This window comes from Crocuta crocuta, unplaced genomic scaffold, assembly GCF_008692635.1.
Source record: "Crocuta crocuta isolate KB4526 unplaced genomic scaffold, BGI_CrCroc_1.0 scaffold266, whole genome shotgun sequence".
NCBI lineage: Eukaryota > Metazoa > Chordata > Mammalia > Carnivora > Hyaenidae > Crocuta > Crocuta crocuta.
Genome location: NW_027531005.1, coordinates 6,931,325 through 6,952,183, shown reverse-complemented (window position 1 = coordinate 6,952,183; position 20,859 = coordinate 6,931,325). Strand labels below are relative to the sequence as shown.

General features: G+C 59.1%; 1 protein-coding gene across 2 annotated transcripts in view; it reads left to right on the top strand.

Moving 5' to 3' along the window:
* The first annotated feature begins 5,183 nt into the window (after nt 1-5,183).
* FLNC (filamin C) overlaps nt 5,184-20,859 on the top strand; it is a 26,981-nt gene continuing 11,305 nt past the window's right edge. For both annotated transcript variants that reach the window (XM_077770760.1, XM_077770759.1), the window contains exons 1-23: nt 5,184-5,538; nt 9,725-9,973; nt 11,535-11,632; nt 11,781-11,931; nt 12,026-12,144; nt 12,506-12,583; nt 12,777-12,939; nt 13,115-13,315; nt 14,507-14,644; nt 15,056-15,182; nt 15,336-15,472; nt 15,678-15,871; nt 15,965-16,078; nt 16,684-16,827; nt 17,043-17,166; nt 17,326-17,486; nt 17,692-17,782; nt 17,874-18,043; nt 18,245-18,362; nt 18,450-18,712; nt 19,097-19,694; nt 20,362-20,535; nt 20,644-20,806. In XM_077770760.1, the coding sequence (XP_077626886.1) occupies nt 5,184-5,538; nt 9,725-9,973; nt 11,535-11,632; nt 11,781-11,931; nt 12,026-12,144; nt 12,506-12,583; nt 12,777-12,939; nt 13,115-13,315; nt 14,507-14,644; nt 15,056-15,182; nt 15,336-15,472; nt 15,678-15,871; nt 15,965-16,078; nt 16,684-16,827; nt 17,043-17,166; nt 17,326-17,486; nt 17,692-17,782; nt 17,874-18,043; nt 18,245-18,362; nt 18,450-18,712; nt 19,097-19,694; nt 20,362-20,535; nt 20,644-20,806 (4,130 nt within the window). The remainder of the gene's footprint in view (nt 5,539-9,724; nt 9,974-11,534; nt 11,633-11,780; nt 11,932-12,025; nt 12,145-12,505; nt 12,584-12,776; nt 12,940-13,114; nt 13,316-14,506; nt 14,645-15,055; nt 15,183-15,335; nt 15,473-15,677; nt 15,872-15,964; nt 16,079-16,683; nt 16,828-17,042; nt 17,167-17,325; nt 17,487-17,691; nt 17,783-17,873; nt 18,044-18,244; nt 18,363-18,449; nt 18,713-19,096; nt 19,695-20,361; nt 20,536-20,643; nt 20,807-20,859) is intronic.

Below are 20,859 nucleotides of genomic sequence, written 5' to 3'. Positions count from 1 at the left end.
GGCTTAGTCCTCGTGGGACTGGGTCTCAGCGAGGACTTATCATGCAGAATCCGGCAGTGAACAGGTGGCACGCTCAAGAGCCTTAACTTGAAGAATGTTTAAATGAAGGGACTCTGTACACAGGCAGAGTTAGAGAACCAGCAAGGAATAGTGAGGTCCCCAGACACCACCAACAGTGTCTCCCACTGCAGACCTGAAGGAGAGAGGGGCGGCGGGGAGGGTAAAGGCCTGGAAAGGGGCCCCAGACCCACAGAGGGGTACGGCCCTTGTCAGAGCCTGACACCCTCTCCCCCCACCAGTCAGTTTTCTGTTGGCACCTCTCATTGGGTGATCCCAGAGAACAGTGATGCCCAGGTGACCTAAGGTCAGTCTCTTGGAATTCAGAGCAGGGAACAAGATGGAAAGGGGATCAAAGTGGAGATAGGCAGAACAATAAGGTAATTTATGAGTGTCCTTGTTTACCTTTGTTTCTATGGAACCCTTTGTGATTGGTTGTTCCGTATGAATGTTTCCATAGGAGAGCCCTCAAGTGTATTCATAAACCACAGTGGACAAAATGGCGCCATGACTGCTGGTTTACTGGAACCCTCCTCTGCCTCTTTTCTACCTGATGCCAAAGGAGTTTGTTCCATTCACCCAAATATCCAAAGTAATGTGTACCTATAGAGTGTGTGCTGTACTGGGCACTGCTAAGCATTAAATGAATTCACTTCTTACTCAGCCTTTTCCTCAGGGGGCCCTGGGGCCAGTGCTAAAATCATGACCAGTCACTGTAAACAGAGCTGCACTTAGGCAGATTGAGGACAGTGCCACACATTCCTTTGCTCCCTGTAAAGGACTCCTCTTTGAAGGTGGTGCTGATTTGGGGTGGCCCAGCCCCCTACTATTCCAGGTGTGGTCCACAGACCAGCAGCATCAGCATTGTTAGTTTGTTGGGCAGAATCTCAGGCCCCACATCAAACCTACTGACACAGAATCTGCATTCTAACGAGATCCTCAGTTGATTAGAATGCACACTAGAATTAGGGAACTGCCCTCAGCGACATTAGGTTGTGTGTGCTCAGCTGTAACCTAAACTGAAGAAATTCCTTCACAATCCTTCTGGTACCACTGGCCCCTTGCTGTTGAGTGTAGGGGAACCCTGTTTTTTATCCACTTTACTCTGACCACCAGTTGGCAGGAGAACATATGTGGTAGAAAGGACTGGAAGATTACCTACCAGAGAGGATCGCTGATTTAACTTGTAACTAGAAGCCAAGATGGAAGTCACGATCTGGTAGGCAGTCCGCCTCCAGTTAGGACTTTATCTAGTCCTTCCCAGGCCTGAGCCTAGAGCCTGAGCAATGGGCAGGAAAGTGGGCCTGCTTTCTCCCCCCAGCCGTTTTGCTCATTTTAGAAAGCTGTCTTCATCATTTGGGGCTTTGTGCCTCCTGGTCTTGTTGATAACTGTTGCCCGAATAAAGAGGGCTCTCATGTTGAATGTGAAACAGTCACCTGAGCTAGTTTGAATTCTACAGGGGTGTCTCTCACAAGCCACTGCGAGGCAGGCATCCAGGTCGAGGTACAGCTAGAACCAAACCCAGGGGTTCTCCATCTCCCTGCTGCTGAGCTCTGGACAGCTGCTCCCTTTCTGCACAACAGCCCCCTCTGCTTGCTCTCCCCGGGCCACCACCTGCCGCTCCTGGGCGGTTCCAATGATCAGAAGTTCCAGTTCTAGAAGGTGCAGTGTTAAGACACAGGGAAGGGAAGAGGAGAACTGTGTAGTGAGCCTGGCAATGGACTCTGCAGGGAATGGGGACAGCTGTGAGGAAGGGCTTGCTCACTAGAAACCTTGTGGTCTACCAGGTACTAGCGCAGGAAGCAAACTTGCTCTTTTCTGGTCACCTATTAGCTGCTAGACACTGTGTTAATCACCTCACCTGTTCTCTCTCCTCATCTTCACACAAAAAATCTCCTATGAGGGTACTATTAACTCTATTTTATAGATTAGAAAATGGAAGGCCAAAAGCATTCCATATTACCTGCCCAAGGTGGCAGAGCCAGAACTGAAGAGGCCTATAGATTTTTCTACCCTACCAGAGTGTCCCCGGCACGTGAGTCAGGGCTACGGTCAGTATCACTGATTGATCGAAGTGCCAGCTATGAACTTGGCCTATCAGGTATCCTCATAGGTGACTCTGGAAACGTCCCTGACTCCAGAGAAACCAGATTTTCAAACATGGCCCGCTGGACCCGGTCACTTAGATTCTGCTCAGCCCAGGTTAAACTATGGCCAAAGCCAGTAACTGACAAGCAGTGCCCCTTGATGGGAAAGGCAGGGCCAGGTGAATGGCCAGCAACCTGGTCTCTTGAGACAGGTCAGTGGGTGGTGAGTCAGGGGGTTATAAAAGGCCTCTGGCCCCAGCCAGCTCTGCCCCAAATACTCAGCTGATGAAACCCCCTGTAAGCCCCTCTCTGTGCCCCTGCCTGACTCAGAGGGGAGGAGCACGTCGGCCCTCCTCAGGGAGGGGGGGCCCCACTTGGCAGGCCTCAGCAGCGGCATTGTGCACGGCCTGTTCCAGCGCTGATGGCTGGGCCTAGGCTCATGGGCTATATTGAGGGCTGAGTCACCAGCCTGCGCCTGGGTCAGGCTGACTGTGACCGGCTGGCTGGGGCCTGAGTCAGGCCCCGATTTATCCTGGAGAGCAACAGGTTCGGGTTTCTGCGGGAGGGGGCAAGAAGGATGCCGGGAACCATCCTTCGCACCGGGTGCCCTCGTCTGCCAACCATTCACTTACTCCCCTGGAGCCGCACACAAACCTCTCTTGCAGAGAGGGAAGGAGAAGAGGGAGAGAGGGGAGAGAGAGAAGGTGGGCTATACTTGGGAGTTCTTTCTTCACTCACTGGCTTCCCTCTGAAATCCCCGCTCCCTAACAGATGCCCTCAGCTTGCTGGGGGACCTCGGGTAATGCCCACAAAACAGGACTGTGAGCCACTGGGGTTTGTAAAGAGGCTGTCAGCTCCGAGCAAACCCAGTCTACTCTTCCCTCTCCTCCCCGGGAGAGATGTCTCAGATCTGTACCTGTTTCTTCAACTGGGCTTCAATGACAACCTCACTGAACTCTGAGTTGGCACCTCAGACTGGGTGTCAAATGTCTACCTTCTTTACACACACACACACACACGCACGCGCGCACCCCTCCCTGTGGGCCCCAGCTATGTGTCATGTGTCCCCAGCTGGGCATCTCTCCACAGGAGAGAGCTTAGCCTCTCAAGTAGACGGTCAGCACTGATGCCTGATGGTTGGTTTTGGACATGGGACAAAGGTGGCATGGGGGAATGAGAGTGCTGGAGACGGGGGCATGCCAAGAGGAGAGTGGAATTCCTGAGCACCTCGTCACAGGCAGCCGACGGAACATGAGCCGCAGGGCCCAAGCTATTTATACCTCGCCTGTCATTATCAGGGCCCCCAGAGCTCCCCCCTCCCAAGCCACGCACAGCAGGTCCCTCTTCTGTTTCTGGTCCCTTCTCTACTCCTCCCCCTCCCTACCTGATGAGAAGGGAAAGAAATCATGCGTGGACTCCTTTTGCCATAAGCACTGCCCCCCCCCGCCACCAAACCCCTCTTTTTCTGAGCTCGGTAACAGGGATGGCCTTCATCCTGCCCTTGAAGAGACAGCCCTCAAAGATGCCCAGTCTCCTTCCTTTTCACACTGCCTGGGGATAGAAGAGGAATAAGACAGAATGATTCACCTAGAAGGTCCCAGAACCTTCTCAAATGTCAATCATCACGCAGCTTGAGTCGGGGACTGTCCAGCCCAAACTTACTGGGTCAAGACGGATGGGGCACCTGAGGAAGTTTGGCCTAAAAGGGGGACCAGGAGACGTAGAACACATGTATGCTACACAGAGCTGCAGATTATATATTCTCTATATAAGTACATTTGATGGCTCTTTCCTCTCCCAACAGCCCCTCTGAGTGCCTCAGTTTCCTTGCTGTCACCATCCCCGAGGCCTCCAGCTGCCCTTGGCTTACCCTGAGCCCAGTCCTGCCTAGGCTTTCTGGCTGGCTCCCTTGAGCTCTCCCTGCCCACCAGTCCCGTCACGTTTCCCCTTGGCTGTTCTGGGCAAGGCTCTCCCTGTTTCTGTCTGGCTAACCCGCCCTTTTGCTGGAAGGATCTGCCTTGTGGCCCAAATGGGCACATTGCCCAGGGGGCTCCCTGGCACAACGGGACAGAGTCTCTCCCTGCCCTCTCATCACCTTGGTTGAGTCAGACATGGTGGGGTGGGGGGGAGACACAGTGTGACTCACTGGGTACTATTTTCCTGAGCTCAGCTTCATTCTGAGGGGATGAGGTCCCTGGTGACAGGGACACTGAGTCAGGGGCAGCCTCAGTCTTTCCCCTGGGACCCTGGGTTTGGGCTTCAAATGAGGCTTTTCTACCTGTAAAGTGGAGCACCCCCAAGCCTTCTTTCTAATTGGCCTGGGCAGTGTCCCTGCTTCCTCTCAGTCTGTCTGTACTGAAGCACATACACTTCCTTTCCCCTGCAGGTGGACAATACCCTGGGCAGGGAGCCAGGACTCCCAAGCCCTGTCAACGGTCGCGCCACCAATTCATCCAGAAAATTCTGTCAGCACTGCTTCAGTGTGTTTTGCCTCAACCACTAGCCTCAGTTTCCCCATTTATCTCTGTAGTCCCACAGCGTATGAAAGGGGTGTATTTCATCTCGAACTGACAATGCTTGGTTTGGGGGGTACTGGGGACGCTCGCCCCTCGCCTTCCAGCTCTGTGATCCAACTCCCCAGAGCAGCTGCGCGGGAGGGAGCCCCGCCTGGGCCCGCAGACCTGGGCCGAGGCCGGGGGGCGTGTGTTTGGGGGGGAGCCCCTCCCGCCACCGGGGCCCTGTGGGGGGAGGGGAGGAAGGAGGCGGGGCCGCCNAAACCCCCCGCCCCGGCCCGGCCCGCACTTCCCGAGCACTGCTCCGCCCCCGGAGGGAGAGAGAGAGAGAGAGAGAGACAGCGGCCAAGGAGCCGAGGAGGCCCGCCGAGTCCCGCCAGCCAGGGGCCCGAGACAAGTTGAGAGCAGAGCAGCGCAGAGCTGCGAGTCCCGCGGTCGCGCCCCGACAGCGCCCCGACAGCGCTCCAGCCCGAGCCCAGCTTGACCCCAGCAGGCAGAGCAGCCCCCGCCCCAGCCCACGCCAGCATGATGAACAACAGCAACTACTCAGAGGCCGCCGGCCTCGGCCTGGGCGACGAGGTGGACGACATGCCGTCCACAGAGAAGGACCTGGCGGAGGACGCGCCGTGGAAGAAGATCCAGCAGAACACGTTCACGCGCTGGTGCAACGAGCACCTTAAGTGTGTGGGCAAGCGCCTGACCGACCTGCAGCGAGACCTCAGCGACGGGCTGCGCCTCATCGCGCTGCTCGAGGTGCTCAGCCAGAAGCGCATGTATCGCAAGTTCCACCCGCGCCCCAACTTCCGCCAGATGAAGCTGGAGAACGTGTCTGTGGCCCTCGAGTTCCTGGAGCGCGAGCACATCAAGCTCGTGTCCATCGGTCAGTGCGGGCGAGCAGTGCACGGGCACAGCGGGGAGGGGGAAGTGCCCCAAGAAAGGGCTGGCCCGCGGGGGCGGCGGAGGACACAGGTGTCGGGTGGGCCGAGATAGGGCAGAGAGTGGCCCCCTGGCTCAGGGAGAGGCCCCTGGCCCCTGCTCTCCCTCCATCCATGCAGGCCGCATGGGCACTGCCTTCACAGCCCTCTGTCCGTTCAGCGGCATCTTGGGGGTCTCCGGGGGAGGCCAGAGCTTACCGTTTCTAGGTCGTCCAGCTCGGCCTCCCCGCACACACTCCCATCAACCGCCTCTACTCATTGTCCCCTTTCGTGCCATCGGGCCATCCCAGCCCATGTTTGAGAAGACAGGGTGCCCATTGCTGATTCCTGGGGGGCATTTACTCCCTAAACAAAGCAAATAACTTCTTTGCCTCCCAGCACCTCCATGGGGGAGGAGCTGGCTGAAGGCAGGTCCGGGGAAGCTGGTGGCCAGGCAGGCATGGGGTGGGGGGGCCCTCCACAGGCCTGTGCTTAGCAGCTGGGTTCAGGCCCCGGGGCCAGGGCAGGCAGGGCCCAGCCTCAGAAACCTAAAAAGGCACTGAGCGAGGGCAGAAAACCTTAACCCCTGCCTATCCACCTCCTGCTTTAGCCTGCCCAGGAGGGTGCTCCCCTAAGTCCATGCCAGGCCCCCAGCCCACCCCCTAGGCCGGGATTGGCTGCAGCTAACTGTCTGGGTTGAGAGGAGGGAGGGGAAGGCCTGTAGAAGGGAGGAAGTCATTGAGTGTAACCAGATTTGGAAGGTGTATCAGTGCTGGTGGGGGTGGGGAAGCACTCCAGGCCTGGGAGCCTGGGGAGCTGAGGGTGGGCTCTGAGTGGTCAGTGGCTGCTCCTCCCCTCACAGCCCTCCAGCCCTCCCTGCTGGCTGGGGGCCTGGGGAAGACCCCCTACCCCAGTGGAGTCTTGCTGTGATTTACATGAAAGGGCCCCTGGGGGGGGGCGCACCCCAAAGGCCCAGGAGAGGAGTTTCACATGGGGTCAAATGCCTTCCCCCACCAGGCTACCGCGAAGACTTCTTTAGATTGGATATCTGTCCACCCCCACTCTCCCTCAGGGCATCTCTAGGCCTCCTGAATTAGCAGCTGAAGTCAGTCCGGGGCCCTTTGCCCTGTCCAGTCCCCTCTCTAGGCCTTACCCCTCCTGCCCCAATACTGCCCCCCCACCCCACCCGCTCTGGCCTGGAAATAGCCCTGCCTCCGTGACACAGCAGATGTCTCTGAGCTTTCCAGAAGGACAAGCAGGAGGACAGGGGGTGGGGGAGGGGGCCCTGGTGTTTGTAGTGGGGGTGAGGACTACATGCGGATGTGTGTGTGTGTTGGGGGGGGTCGTCAGAGGGTTTGTGTGGGGGAGTCAGAGCCAAGTCAGTCCTGGGGCTGTTGTCCCCTGCATGCTGAGATTTGATGGACAGGGCTGTCCCAGGTGGGGTCCCAAGGGGAGGGCCTGGGGCCTCACCAGGACTTTATAGGAAACTGCTCAGCCTTCCTCTCCCCTCCCTGTTTCGGGGCCGCCGGCCCCTCTCCAGGCCTCATCCTTCCTGAGCTCACCTCTCCCCTCCCCCATGGCGGTGCCTGGCTCGGGCCCCTTGGCTCTACTGTGGAGGGGCCGGCTCAGAGTAGAGGGGGAAGAAGGAAAAGATGGTTTGGGGGTGGGAGGGACGCTCCTGGGTTCCCGCTGAGAGGAAGGGGAACTGTTCCCCATTTGGGCCAAGTGGCTCACTCTTGCTGATGAGATAAGCTGTCAGCAATTTGGGGCCGGGCCTGAGGCTGAGGGTGGAGGGAGGGGCACAGGCGGCAGGGCTGCTCAACCCTGAGGAGACGCGAAGGGATTCCCCACCAGGGCGGCTTTCTGCTTCCTCCAGTTCCCTCTGTCCACGGTGGTGGGAAGGGGCTGTCCAGGAGGCCTCCTCTGGGTATTATCTCAGACTGAGATGGAGCATCTGGGCACCTGGGAGGGTGTCAGAAAGACTCCCCACTTCCCTTCCCAAGAGTGGGGTGGGGGCTGGGAAGTCCACCCGAAGGCGGGGGTGCTCAGCCTGGGTTGAAGGAGCTGTGTGCCCTTACCCCAGCACCCCAACCCAGCCCCCGCCACCCCCTCAGCCCCTCCAAACAAAGAGGCCTAATGAGGCAGCTCTGTGCCGCAGCTGTTCCCCAGTTGCTATTCCTTCTAGAGCCAACAGCTGAGGGAGGGGCAGGAGGGGGCAGCAGCTGTGCAGGCACCTCCCTCGCCAGGGCCCTCTCTCCTTCCCCACCCCCCTTGAGGCCTGGGGTGGCCTCGGATCTGGCTGTAGGGCTCCTCCTACCCCTTTGGGGGTGTCCCCAGGCTGGAGAAGAAGTGGTGGATCAGGGTGTGAGGGAGGTGCCTGGCCTGGGGCCGGGGTGGGTAGGGAGGGGAAGGTCATTGCTCCGGAGGAGGACTCCGGGCTCCTCTTCTGCCCCAGGCCGCAGTGGACCACTTGCTGTTTGGCCCAGGGCCAGTTACTGGGGAGAGACTTCTCCCTGCAGCAAATATGAATGACACCCCCTCCACCCCCCAGCGGCCTCAAGGCCTCCCTCCCAGGAATCTGGCTCCAGTTTGCAAGAAGCACTTCTGGTGCACTGGCTTTGGAGGCTGTGAGGGTGGTGAGAGGCTGTGGGGCACTGGGTGTCAGGACTGTGTGAGAGTATGGCGGCCTGTGTGTTTGAGAGAGCGCCCTGAAGCACCGGGAGGCCGGGAGGGAGTGTGTCACGGAATCTGAAAGCTGCCAAACCATTGTGCTGCAGCGGGGCCAGGGGGAGAGGGGGCGGGCTGGGGAGCTGCCGGGGAAGGAAGGATGAATCAGTGGAAGGGTGGGGGAGCCAAGGGGGCCAGAGCTGGAGGCCAGAGGGACAGAGAGGCTGCGATTCCCCCTCCCCTCCCAGAGGATGGGGTGGGGGATGCGAGGGTTCCCCAGGCCTTTGGTCTCCTGTTTTCTCCCAACATCTAGAGGAGGAGGAAAAGTTGTGTAAGGGGGGGTGTGCCTCGAGCCCCACCCTCTCCCATCTCTCAGGCAACACCAGTAAACAAGGTTGAGTCTTCTGCCCCCTCCCAGCCTCCTAAAAGCGGTGTTCTGGGAAGCTGATGGATTTCAGGCCTGCATTGTCCTTTACAAANTTTCTCTCTGGCTGGGGAAGGAGAGCTAGGTCTCCCAAATTTGGGGGACCTGTTCTGGTCCCTAGTATTCCTCTAAGGTGGGGATGGGTGAAGAGCCTCAGCTTTTGACTGAGACTTGAGTCCGCACGGGTGACATTCCTCCTGGCTCGTGTGAAATCCCACTGTCCCCAGCATTTGAAAACATGATTTTCGAGCCTTACCCAAGCATGCACTGTACCCCCTCCCTCTCTCCGAGCTTTGTTCCAAAAGCCTTTTACGGTGTTTGGAGGAGAATTTGGCTGGGACCAGGTTAGTTCGATTCCTCTGCAATTTCAGTTTTTAACATATTCATTCAACCAGTATTTACTGAGAGCCTACTAAGTTCTAGGCTCTGCGTATGGAGAAATTGTGTCTACTGTGAAAGCCAAAGGGTACATACTATATGATTCCATTGGTATAAAACTCTAGAAAACGCAAACTCATCCGTAGCAACCAAGGGCAAACCAGTTGCTGCCTGGAAAGGGAGACAGGAAGGGCGGGCGGAGGGACCACAGGGGGTACGTGCAAGGAAGTTTAGGGAGAGATGGCTATGTGTGCGACCTGTGGTGATGGCGCCAGGGGCGCATACACGTTGTCAAAGCTTGTCCGGTTGTGTAATACCTGCGGCTTGTCAGGCATAGCTCAATAAAACTGTTAAAAAATGAAAACCGCGCCAGCCCCACGAGGCTTACAATCGCGGATGATTGCCAGGATGCCTGTAGCCTGATGGAGGCCCACGCACACGCTGTTCCACAGGTGAAAGTCCTGCTGTGGGCGCGTTGGGAAGCAGCCTCATTCCAATGGGAGGGCCCCAAAACGTTAGGCCTCTGGGTCTGGCCTTGGCCTTGCTTGGGGCTGAGAATTTGGGAGGCAGAGAAAGGGGCAGGAGGCCCGACCCCCCTGCTCTCGCGGCTGCCTCGCGAGCTGAGCTGAGCTGCGGGAGGGCGGCCCCCTCACTGAAGCCAGCTTGTCCCCTCCGCTCTGCAGACAGCAAGGCCATCGTGGATGGGAACCTGAAGCTGATCCTGGGTCTGATCTGGACGCTGATCCTACACTACTCCATCTCCATGCCCATGTGGGAGGATGAGGATGACGAGGACGCCCGCAAGCAGACACCCAAGCAGCGTCTGCTCGGCTGGATCCAGAACAAGGTGCCCCAGCTGCCCATCACCAACTTCAACCGTGACTGGCAGGACGGCAAAGCTCTGGGTGCCCTGGTGGACAACTGTGCCCCTGGTAAGTGGGCCAGCGGGCCCCTCACGGAGCCCTTCGCTGGTGGTACCGAGGCCCATGCTTGTCAGAATGCATATCCCCGGGCCAGGGGGTCAGCAACGCCTGTGGGGCTTGCCCCCTGCTCCAGCTGAGAATCGTTGCTGGCGACAGGGCCTTCCTGACAGGTGTGACAGACACTGCAGTTGCAGCAACAGGCAGAGCGTTCTTCATTTACAGACAAGGGCAGTGAGGGCCAGTGACTTGTCCAAGATCACACAGCTTATCTGCGGCAGCACTGAACTTGAGCCCAAGGCCTCCTTCCTGCTCCTTGAGCTTCCTGCTTTGCCATATGGGTACCGTTTCTGCTGAGCTGAGAGAAAGGAAATGTGGTAGGACTTGTAGCAAGAAGCCCAGGAGTTAGACCCTGAAGGTTCTTCTTTGTGAGACCCTAGCAGAGGTTTGAGGAGGGACTGAGGCTGGCGTGCTGCTCCCCAGTGGCAGGTGGACCAGCTCTGCCCTCTCCAAGGGTAGGCCCTGGCCTGGTCAGGTGGGGGCAGTCAGGGCCCATGAGAAGACTGAGGCATCACCGGCTAGAGCCCCGCCTCACATGCATCTCCCTTTCTGACCATCACCTCCCAAGAAGAGATTGCCTTCTAACCTGAGTCGGTCAGCTCTGCCTCCGGGGAGCCATGGCCCCTTGGGAGAATCCTCCCCCAGTCTGGGGTCAGCTGGGGAGCAGGGGGTGGGAGGCGGGGGCACCAGCCGCCCGGGAAGCATTCCCAGCTGCTGAGCCGTTGCCCACAGCTGGTGAGGCCGCCAGAAGTGAGCTCAGCTGTTCCGGCCGGTCATGGATTCCAGCCTTTGAGCCGGCCCCCTCCCAGCCAACGAGCATCACCCCTCCTCCAGCTCTGGCCTGGACCAGGCACCCCCTGACCTTTGCACCCCCTGACAGGAGCGATCTGGAGCTGCCTCAGCATTCTTCCTGTTAGGAGGGCTGGGTTTGGGGTGGCCACAGAGGAGAACCCGTCCTCTCAAAACAGGCCCTTGTGTGCCTCAGTTTCCCCAAGTGAGTAGTGAGGAAGGAGAGGGTGTCTTGGGCCCTAAGGCTGATGTGGGAAGTGTTTGGAGCTCTAGGACTTGAGGGCGGCTGTGAGGAAACCTTGTAGAGGATGGGGTCAGAGGCATGTCCAGGACGGAACCCCTGCCCTATCTCTGCCCACCCCTGAAGGAGTGAGGCGGGAGGGATGGGGGGGGGTTGTCCTGACAGGGTCTACACTGTCAGGTCTGCGCTGGGGCCTGGGCAGGCAGGAGGCTGACCGGCAGGGCTGGTGCCAGGCTATGTCAGCCAGGGCAGAAAGGCCTCATTGTTGGCGCCAGGGAGGGCCGCCGCGCCTCTCCATGGCGCTGGGCATCCCGGCGAGGGGCCGTAACGTAGGGCATCAGCAGGGACCTGGCTGGTGGGGGGCCTAGAGCTGCGTGGCAGCGGGCGTGAAGCCCCAGCCTGTGAGGGTGTCAGGCGAGCAGATGCCCTGCATTCTGACTGGCTGCTTTCCCCTGACCATTACCTTCCTCTACCATCCTGTAGGCCTGTGCCCTGACTGGGAGGCCTGGGATCCTAACCAGCCCGTCGAGAACGCCCGGGAGGCCATGCAGCAGGCGGATGACTGGCTCGGGGTGCCCCAGGTACATGGGCAAGGAGGGCGGGGGAGAGGGGAAGGGCAGAAGGGCCGGGGTGGAGGTTGGGTGTCTAAGGCTGCCTGGTGGAGATGTGGGAGAGAGCCACGGTGACTAGGTAGAGGGCGCCCTGTAACTCCATTCCTCCCCGTGGCAGGTGATTGCCCCCGAGGAGATCGTGGACCCCAACGTGGATGAGCATTCTGTCATGACTTACCTGTCCCAGTTCCCCAAGGCCAAACTCAAACCTGGTGCCCCTGTTCGCTCTAAACAGCTGAACCCCAAGAAGGCCATAGCCTATGGGCCTGGTACGTGCTGAGCCCCTGACGGTCTTCCCTGGGCAGCTGGGTCCATCCCAGGAGGGGTCTTCCTGAGTAATGTGGTTCTGCATCTGTCCCTCAGGCATCGAGCCCCACGGCAACACTGTGCTACAGCCTGCCCACTTCACCGTGCAGACGGTGGACGCCGGCGTGGGCGAGGTGCTGGTCTACATTGAGGACCCTGAGGGCCACACTGAGGAGGTATGAGAACTGTTGGGGACAAGAGAGAATGGCATGGGCTTGGAACCAGAGACCGCAGGCTAACAGCAGGACGGGCCTGGAGACGGCTGCCAGGATTTACTACTAGGCTGGGGACTGGGGGGNGAGGACCCTGAGGGCCACACTGAGGAGGTATGAGAACTGTTGGGGACAAGAGAGAATGGCATGGGCTTGGAACCAGAGACCGCAGGCTAACAGCAGGACGGGCCTGGAGACAGCTGCCAGGATTTACTACTAGGCTGGGGACTGGGGGGAAAAGCGCCACCCATGGGTGCTGCCAGGCCCTGCGGGGTCAGGAGGGGCTGCAGCCACTGTGACTTCCAGTCTTTTCCTTTCCCAATAGGCCAAGGTGGTTCCCAACAACGACAAGAACCGCACCTACGCTGTCTCCTATGTGCCCAAGGTTGCTGGGCTGCACAAGGTATCTCCCTACGATCCTCCCCATTCCGTTCACATCCCTGGCTCTGTCTGCGTGGAGCCCTCTCAGCTTGCACCCCATTCCAGCCTGCCCGGCAGCCCACCTCTCCCCCTCCTTGGTTCCGTTCTGCCCCTCCACCCCCTCTCAAAAGAACCGCTTTCCCCCGAGAAGCTAACATTTGGCCCCTGACCCGCAGGTGACCGTGCTCTTTGCTGGCCAGAATATCGAACGCAGTCCCTTTGAGGTGAACGTGGGCATGGCTCTGGGAGATGCCAACAAGGTGTCAGCCCGTGGCCCTGGCCTGGAGCCTGTGGGCAACGTGGCCAACAAACCCACGTACTTTGACATCTATACCGCGGGTAAGGACGGGCCCCAGGGGGATGTCAGGCAGGCAGTGCGTGACTACATGGGGTGATGTGGATGGGGGACACGGGCAGGGTCTCAGCTAGAGGGTGGGTGGCCCCACAGGGAGGGAGCCCCGAGCAGCTGTGTGTGTCCAGAGAGGGGGGCGCTGATGGCCTTTGTCTGTGGCAGGGGCCGGCACTGGTGATGTGGCCGTGGTGATCGTGGACCCGCAGGGCCGGCGGGACACAGTGGAGGTGGCCCTGGAGGACAAGGGCGATAGCACGTTCCGATGCACGTACAGGCCTGTGATGGAGGGGCCCCACACGGTGCATGTGGCCTTCGCTGGTGCCCCCATCACCCGCAGTCCTTTCCCCGTCCATGTGGCAGAAGGTAAAGGCCTTTCACCCATCCCCACAGCCACCCCCCCTGAGGCCAGGACACAGAGTTGCCACCAAATTCCGGGTCTGAGGGTTTACAGGAAATGAAGCACTAAATCCAGGGGTAGGAGGGGAGCCCGCCGAAGGTTTAAAATAGGTAGAATAGCCATGGGGGGCAGGGGGCCGCTCTGGAGAGATCTCATCCTGATCATCTCTCCACCTACTACCCCAGGGAGGGTCAGGAGACCACAGCAAAGTATATAGGCAGGTGCCACCTTGCAAGGGTTGTGGGGGCCTATGTGGTAGGCACCCATACCCCAGGCCCTCGGTGGTGACTCCCACCACTTGGTTCTCTCCCTGCCGCTCAGAGCCCTTGCCGACACATGCCCCCTCCGTGCCCATCATCCACCAGGCCAAGAAAGTGGTGCCACGTTAGTACTGTCCAGGGGAGGCGGGGCCAGCATGGCCATAGCTGACTGGCCTCGCCTGTGCTGTGTGGCATGGCCCAGGCAGTGTGGAATTGCCCCCCTTCTGTGGCATTCTGTGACAGGCCCTGGGTTCCGTGCCATTGCCTGTGTCCTGTGGTAGGCCTGGATTATATGTCCTTGACTGTTTTTTGGCACCCTGTTGGGCTCTATGCCATTTTATGTGTTCCGTGGCAGTCTGAGATCACCCTTCTTTGAGCAAGGTCTGGGTTCATTGCCATTGGTAGTGTTCTGTGGCAGGCTGATTTCCATGCATTGCCTGTGACCTGCGGAAGGCTTCGTGTTATGTTGAATATCTCGTTCTGTGGCCTTGCTTAGTGTTCTATGGCATGACTCAGTCCTAAGGCTGCTATGGTGGCTCTGCCTGAGAAGCCTCAGATGGCTCTAGGTGGGTGGCTTTGGATGGCTCAGGGCCCTCCCCTATCTCTCTTTGCCCCACTCTCTGCCCAGGCTCTGCCATGTCTGTGTCCCAAGTGACACTGACTCTGAGAAGCCCGGCAGGGAGGGTTTCTTGTAGCAGGCGCCTCGTCCAGCATGGCTCCCGAGGGCCCCAGTTGTGTCAGGGGCTCTAGGGAGCACAGGGGAGGGCTGCATGAGGCCGTAGCCTGTGCCTGTGAGGGTCAGGAGGACTGCCCACTGAGGTGGGAGATGTGTGAGGAGGGGCTGAGGCTCTGTCTTCAGCCCCTCAGCACCTTTAATCTTCTCTCTCCAACCCCCAGCCTGTAACCCTAATGCCTGCCGTGCCTCTGGGCGGGGCCTGCAGCCCAAGGGTGTGCGTGTGAAAGAGGTGGCTGATTTCAAGGTGTTCACTAAGGGTGCTGGCAGCGGGGAGCTCAAGGTCACTGTCAAGGGGCCAAGTGAGTGCCAGGGCCCAGGACTGGGGGGTGGGAGAGCAGGGAGGAAATATGGCGCCGGCCCACTTCCTGAGGGCAGTGACAGCCAGCACCATGCCCCCTCCCCCGATCCCTAGAGAGACTCCAAGGAGATGCTGACCAGAGGCACCATGGGACCTTAGGCACATTGTCTCCTCTCTTGCCTCAGTTTCCCACCTACAAACTGGGAATGATCCTCTTCTCCCTACATGCTACTCTGGCTATCATGCACTGGGGTGGCATGTGGTCCCTGCTGGAATTTCAGCTCTGCCCACTAGTAGCACTGCCCTCAGATTGAGCCTGGGTCCCCAGGGCTCCTTGAGGGAACTGAGGATCAGTTGATGGTTCCAGTTCCAGATAGGTGATCCCCTCCCTCTCTGCTCCCCATCTCTACAGAGGGCACAGAAGAGCCGGTGAAAGTGCGAGAGGCTGGGGATGGTGTGTTCGAGTGTGAGTACTACCCTGTGGTGCCTGGGAAGTACGTGGTGACCATCACGTGGGGCGGCTATGCCATCCCGCGCAGGTAAGCACCACGCACCCGCCATGCCTGCCTATCTGGGGCCTCCTGGAGGGGGGGAGGGGAAGGAAGGGAAGCTGGGCTGCCTGAGGGAAGAGAGGAGTGGTACCTCTGGCAGAGGAACTTCCTGACATTGACACCAGATCCCTCTTCACCCAGTCCTTTTGAGGTACAGGTGAGCCCAGAGGCAGGAGCACAGAAGGTACGGGCCTGGGGTCCCGGCCTGAAAACTGGCCAGGTGGGCAAGTCGGCTGACTTTGTGGTGGAGGCCATTGGCACGGAGGTGGGGACACTGGGTAAGTGGCTGGGTGGCAGCAGGCGGAAACGCTGGGGAGTGGTGCGATGGACACGGGAAGTGCCTGGGGACAGGAGGCGGGAATGCTGGGTAGTATCAGGATGAGACAGGGTGCGACGGAGGAGTGACTGAGGGAGCAACAGGAGACCTGCCCAAGTGTCCAAGCTGCCTCTTGTACCCCCCAATCTTCCCTCCCTCGCACCCAGGCTTCTCCATCGAGGGGCCCTCGCAGGCCAAGATTGAGTGCGATGACAAGGGGGATGGCTCCTGCGACGTGCGGTACTGGCCCACGGAGCCCGGGGAGTATGCCGTGCATGTCATCTGTGATGATGAGGACATCCGGGACTCGCCCTTCATTGCCCACATCCAGCCAGCCGCACCTGACTGCTTCCCGGACAAGGTGGGATCCCTGGGCCTGCATACTCGCCCAGGATGGGGTGAGCAGGCTCTCCTCCAGTCGCCAACCTAGCCCTCTGCTCCTCCCCCTGCACAGGTGAAGGCCTTTGGTCCTGGCCTGGAGCCCACTGGCTGCATCGTGGACAGGCCTGCAGAGTTCACCATCGATGCCCGTGCTGCTGGCAAGGGAGACCTGAATCTGTATGCCCAGGTAAGGTGCTGCCGGTCCCTGCAACCCCCGTTGCCCTGGGCAGGAACCCTGGGAAGGTGGAGGCAGGTAAGAGGCAGAGGACACGGCAGCATCACTGGCCTGGCTCGCCTCTCACGGAACCAAAAGAACCAAAGTTTTAAGAAACTTAAAAATTTTGTGTTTTCTGATGATAACCTTATGAACATATTTTACCAAAAATGTATTATTTTTTTTGTACTAATAATTTTGCAGTTGCAAGATGATTTGAATAAGACAGTTACTTCCCAAGTCAGTTTCTCAAGCTGGTGTTCACTAATCCCTAGAAGTTAGTGAATGTATTCTTGGGTTCAAGAGGATGATTTTCCTTTAAAATGTTCACTATTCAATTTTAGAAACATTGATTTAACCCAGCCTTTCCCCAGCCAGCACATTGCAGACGCCTAGGCTGGGAGGCTGGGCCACACAAATGGCCTAGAGCCAGATCTCTGGGCGCCCAGGGCCTGCTTTGACCACCAGAGCACGGGGCGCTGGGCTCTCCAGGCCTGAGGGCTGCCTGAGGCCAGCAGGGGGCGCCAGTGCTCTGAGGAGGCCGGAGTGCTCTAAGACTTGTTCCCTGACGCCCACAGGATGCCGATGGCTGCCCTGTCAACATCGTGGTCATCCCCAATGGCGACGGCACCTTCCGCTGCTCCTACGTGCCCACCAAGCCTATTAAACACACCATCATCATCTCCTGGGGAGGCGTCAATGTGCCCAAGAGCCCCTTCCGGGTGTGTCCTCCTGTCCTGTCCCCTGCCACCTGGGGTCCCAGAGGGAGGGCGGAGCCCCACACGGGAGCTGTTGGTTGTCTCTGGGCCTTTGTGTCTACTTCCCACCTCAAAGCCCACAAAGAGGCTAAGGCTGGTCCCATTAAGGCTGAAGTGGGTAGTGATGTATGGGGCCTGTGGGAGGGGCCCTGGGCTGAGCATCAACCCCCTCCCCACAGGTAAACGTGGGAGAAGGCAGTCACCCCGAGCGGGTGAAGGTGTATGGCCCAGGCGTGGAAAAGACGGGCCTCAAGGCCAACGAGCCTACCTACTTCACAGTGGACTGCAGCGAGGCTGGGCAAGGTGTGCCTGGGTGTGGGAGTCGGGAGTGGGCGGGGTCCAGGGCAGAGTCTAGGTGGGGTCCAGGTAGGTGGGGCTCACACTCTGGCCAGATCCTGCTTCTAGGTAAGTGAGGGAGGCTGTTGAGACCCCACTCATGGCCTTGCACCGGCTTCCCCTCAGGTGATGTGAGTATTGGCATCAAGTGTGCCCCTGGAGTGGTGGGCCCTGCAGAAGCTGACATCGACTTTGACATCATCAAGAATGACAATGACACCTTCACAGTCAAGTACACACCCCCAGGGGCCGGCCGCTACACCATTATGGTGCTGTTTGCCAACCAGGTACTCTACCCTTGGCTTCTGGCAGTCCCTGGTGGCCCGCACCCTCTATGCCTAAGCTGCAGCCTGGTATCCTGTCCTTTGGGGACAGTGGCACAGCCATGAGTTGAGCACTTTCTGTGTGCAGGCAGCATGCCTCAGAAGAAACAAAGGGGCTGTTTCAGAAGCTACCTTTGCCTACGCTGACCAAATCTTTTTCTCCATCTAGGAGATCCCTGCCAGCCCCTTCCACATTAAGGTGGACCCATCCCATGATGCCAGCAAGGTCAAGGCTGAGGGCCCTGGGCTGAACCGCACAGGTAGGTGTCTGGGCAGGGGCTGGGATGGGCTGGGATTGAAGCTACGTGTCCACCAGGCCCTCACCACTGTCTTGTGGGGGGCGCTCCTCAGGTGTGGAAGTTGGGAAGCCCACTCACTTCACGGTGCTAACCAAGGGAGCCGGCAAGGCCAAGCTGGATGTGCACTTTGCCGGGGCTGCCAAGGGCGAGGCTGTGCGGGACTTTGAAATCATCGACAACCATGACTACTCCTACACTGTCAAGTACACAGCCGTCCAGCAGGTGTGTCCCGCTTCCTTCCCGCCCCACCTATCCTGGTTCTGCATCTCCTTCCGTGCGTCTCCCAGGACCACTTCTGGGTTGTCTTGGCCCCTTTCCTGCCACTTATCCTCTCTGGCTGGACCCGAAATCCACATCGGCCAAGGGCATGTTGCCAGGCTGTGTCTAAGCCACCCACTTCTAACCTCCTTTTGTACCCAACAGGGCAACATGGCAGTGACAGTGACCTATGGTGGGGACCCTGTCCCCAAGAGCCCCTTTGTGGTGAATGTGGCACCTCCACTGGACCTCAGCAAAGTCAAAGTTCAGGGCCTGAACAGCAGTAAGTGGGGCAGGCGCTGCGCTGGGAGGGAGGGATGCTGTGGCGTGGGCCGGAGTCTCTGCTCACTGCCCCTTGATCTCTCCGCAGAGGTGGCTGTGGGACAAGAACAGGCATTCTCTGTGAACACACGTGGGGCTGGTGGTCAGGGCCAGCTGGATGTGCGGATGACCTCACCCTCCCGCCGCCCCATCCCTTGCAAGCTGGAGCCTGGGGGTGGAGCTGAAACCCAGGCCGTGCGCTACATGCCCCCTGAGGAGGGACCCTACAAGGTGGATATCACCTATGACGGTCATCCAGTGCCTGGCAGCCCCTTTGCTGTGGAGGGTGTCCTGCCCCCTGACCCTTCCAAGGTGAGGAGATAGGAGTTGAAGGGAGCTGGGATTTAAGGGTTTATAGGGAAAACGGATGAGTCACGGAGGCCAGAGGGCCCATGTACCTGGAGTGACTACAGCCAAGGGATCCAAGGCCATGGTGATCCTCCATCTCAGGACCTGTCTTTGAGACAGCCTAGTTATTAAGAGTGCGGCCTTTGATCACACCTGGGCTTGAATTCCAGCTTACTAACTGGGACAAATTATTTAATCTCTTTGCCTCCATTGCCTCATCTAGAATTGTTGTAAGGACTCAGTCTGTTGTAGCTGCTGCAGTTAAAGGTGCTTAGCTGGGTGGGGAGCAATGAAGACCAGGCATGGTAGAGGCCAGTAAGGAACCCATATACCTGCTCCTCTCCCTAGGTTTGTGCTTATGGCCCTGGTCTCAAAGGCGGCCTGGTAGGCACCCCAGCACCGTTCTCCATTGACACCAAGGGGGCTGGCACAGGAGGCCTGGGGCTGACTGTGGAGGGCCCCTGTGAGGCCAAGATTGAGTGCCAGGACAATGGTGATGGCTCATGTGCTGTCAGCTACCTGCCCACGGAGCCTGGCGAGTACACCATCAACATCCTGTTTGCCGAAGCCCACATCCCTGGCTCACCCTTCAAGGCCACCATCCGGCCTGTGTTCGACCCGAGCAAGGTGCGGGCCAGTGGGCCGGGCCTGGAGCGTGGCAAGGCTGGCGAGGCAGCCACTTTCACTGTGGACTGCTCGGAGGCTGGCGAGGCTGAGCTGACCATCGAGATCCTGTCGGACGCTGGTGTCAAGGCCGAGGTGCTGATCCACAACAATGCCGATGGCACCTACCACATCACCTACAGCCCTGCCTTTCCTGGCATCTACACAATTACCATCAAGTATGGCGGGCACCCTGTCCCCAAATTCCCCACCCGCGTCCATGTGCAGCCCGCTGTCGACACTAGTGGAATCAAGGTCTCGGGGCCTGGAGTGGAGCCTCACGGTGAGTGAGAGAGGAGCCCTTCAGGGAGCCCTGGTCATCGTCGGGAGGGAGCGAGCAGGGCTGAGGGCTCAGGCAGGGCCAAGGCAGAGGTGAAAGGAGGGCTTGGGGGCAGGCTTGGAGTCCTTAGGGCTCAGACACCCTGAGAAGGCACCAAGGGCCAGAGGCTGGGCGTGGAGCTTTGCCTCTGCTCACGTGGCCAACTATGTGCTTCTTTCTGGGGAGATTCCAGCTTTCAGATCAGGTGCCTGGTCTGAGAAAGCTAGGGACCCCAGTGTGGAGAGTACAGAGGGAAAGCTCTGGGGTAGAAGGTCAGGAGCTAGTTCAGCCCAGCTCAGTAAGTGTGAGTGGCCACCTGTTGGAGGCCAGTCCCTGGTGAGGCATGAGGGTGGAAGGTCTAGGGAGACAGATGACCCAGACCCACCCTCGAGGGGCCCACAGCCTGGCAGGGTGCCCAACATGAACAGAATATCACAGGGTGGTGATGGGAGTAAAGCAGGGGCTGTGGGGGATGGGCCTGGAGTGCACGGGTGCAGACGGTGGCTGGGCCCAGGCTGGGACGTAGCAGGTGGACAAGAGCAAGAGCCTGGCGGCTGGGGAGGGTGGTGGCATGAGCGACTATGTGAGGCTGCCCTTGACTCACACGGAGCGCTCCTCTCCTGCGACCCAGGTGTCCTGCGTGAGGTGACCACGGAGTTTACCGTGGATGCAAGATCCCTAACAGCCACCGGTGGGAACCACGTGACAGCTCGTGTGCTCAACCCCTCGGGCGCTAAGACGGACACCTATGTGACCGACAACGGGGATGGCACCTACCGAGTGCAGTACACAGCCTACGAAGAGGGTGAGGACATGGGCTGAGCGGGGAGGGTGGGGAGCTGATGACTCTCAGTGCGTTTGGGATCCTGGGGGCTGCGCCCACCCTGACTCCCGCCGTGTGTCTGGCTTCCAGGCGTGCATCTGGTGGAGGTCCTGTATGATGAGGTAGCTGTGCCCAAGAGCCCCTTCCGAGTGGGCGTGACCGAGGGCTGCGACCCTACCCGCGTGAGGGCCTTCGGGCCGGGCCTGGAGAGTGGCTTGGTCAACAAGGCCAACCACTTCACTGTAGAGACCAGGTACCCTCTCCCTTCCCTAGCTGGGACATGGATGCGGTAGCCACCCTGATCCG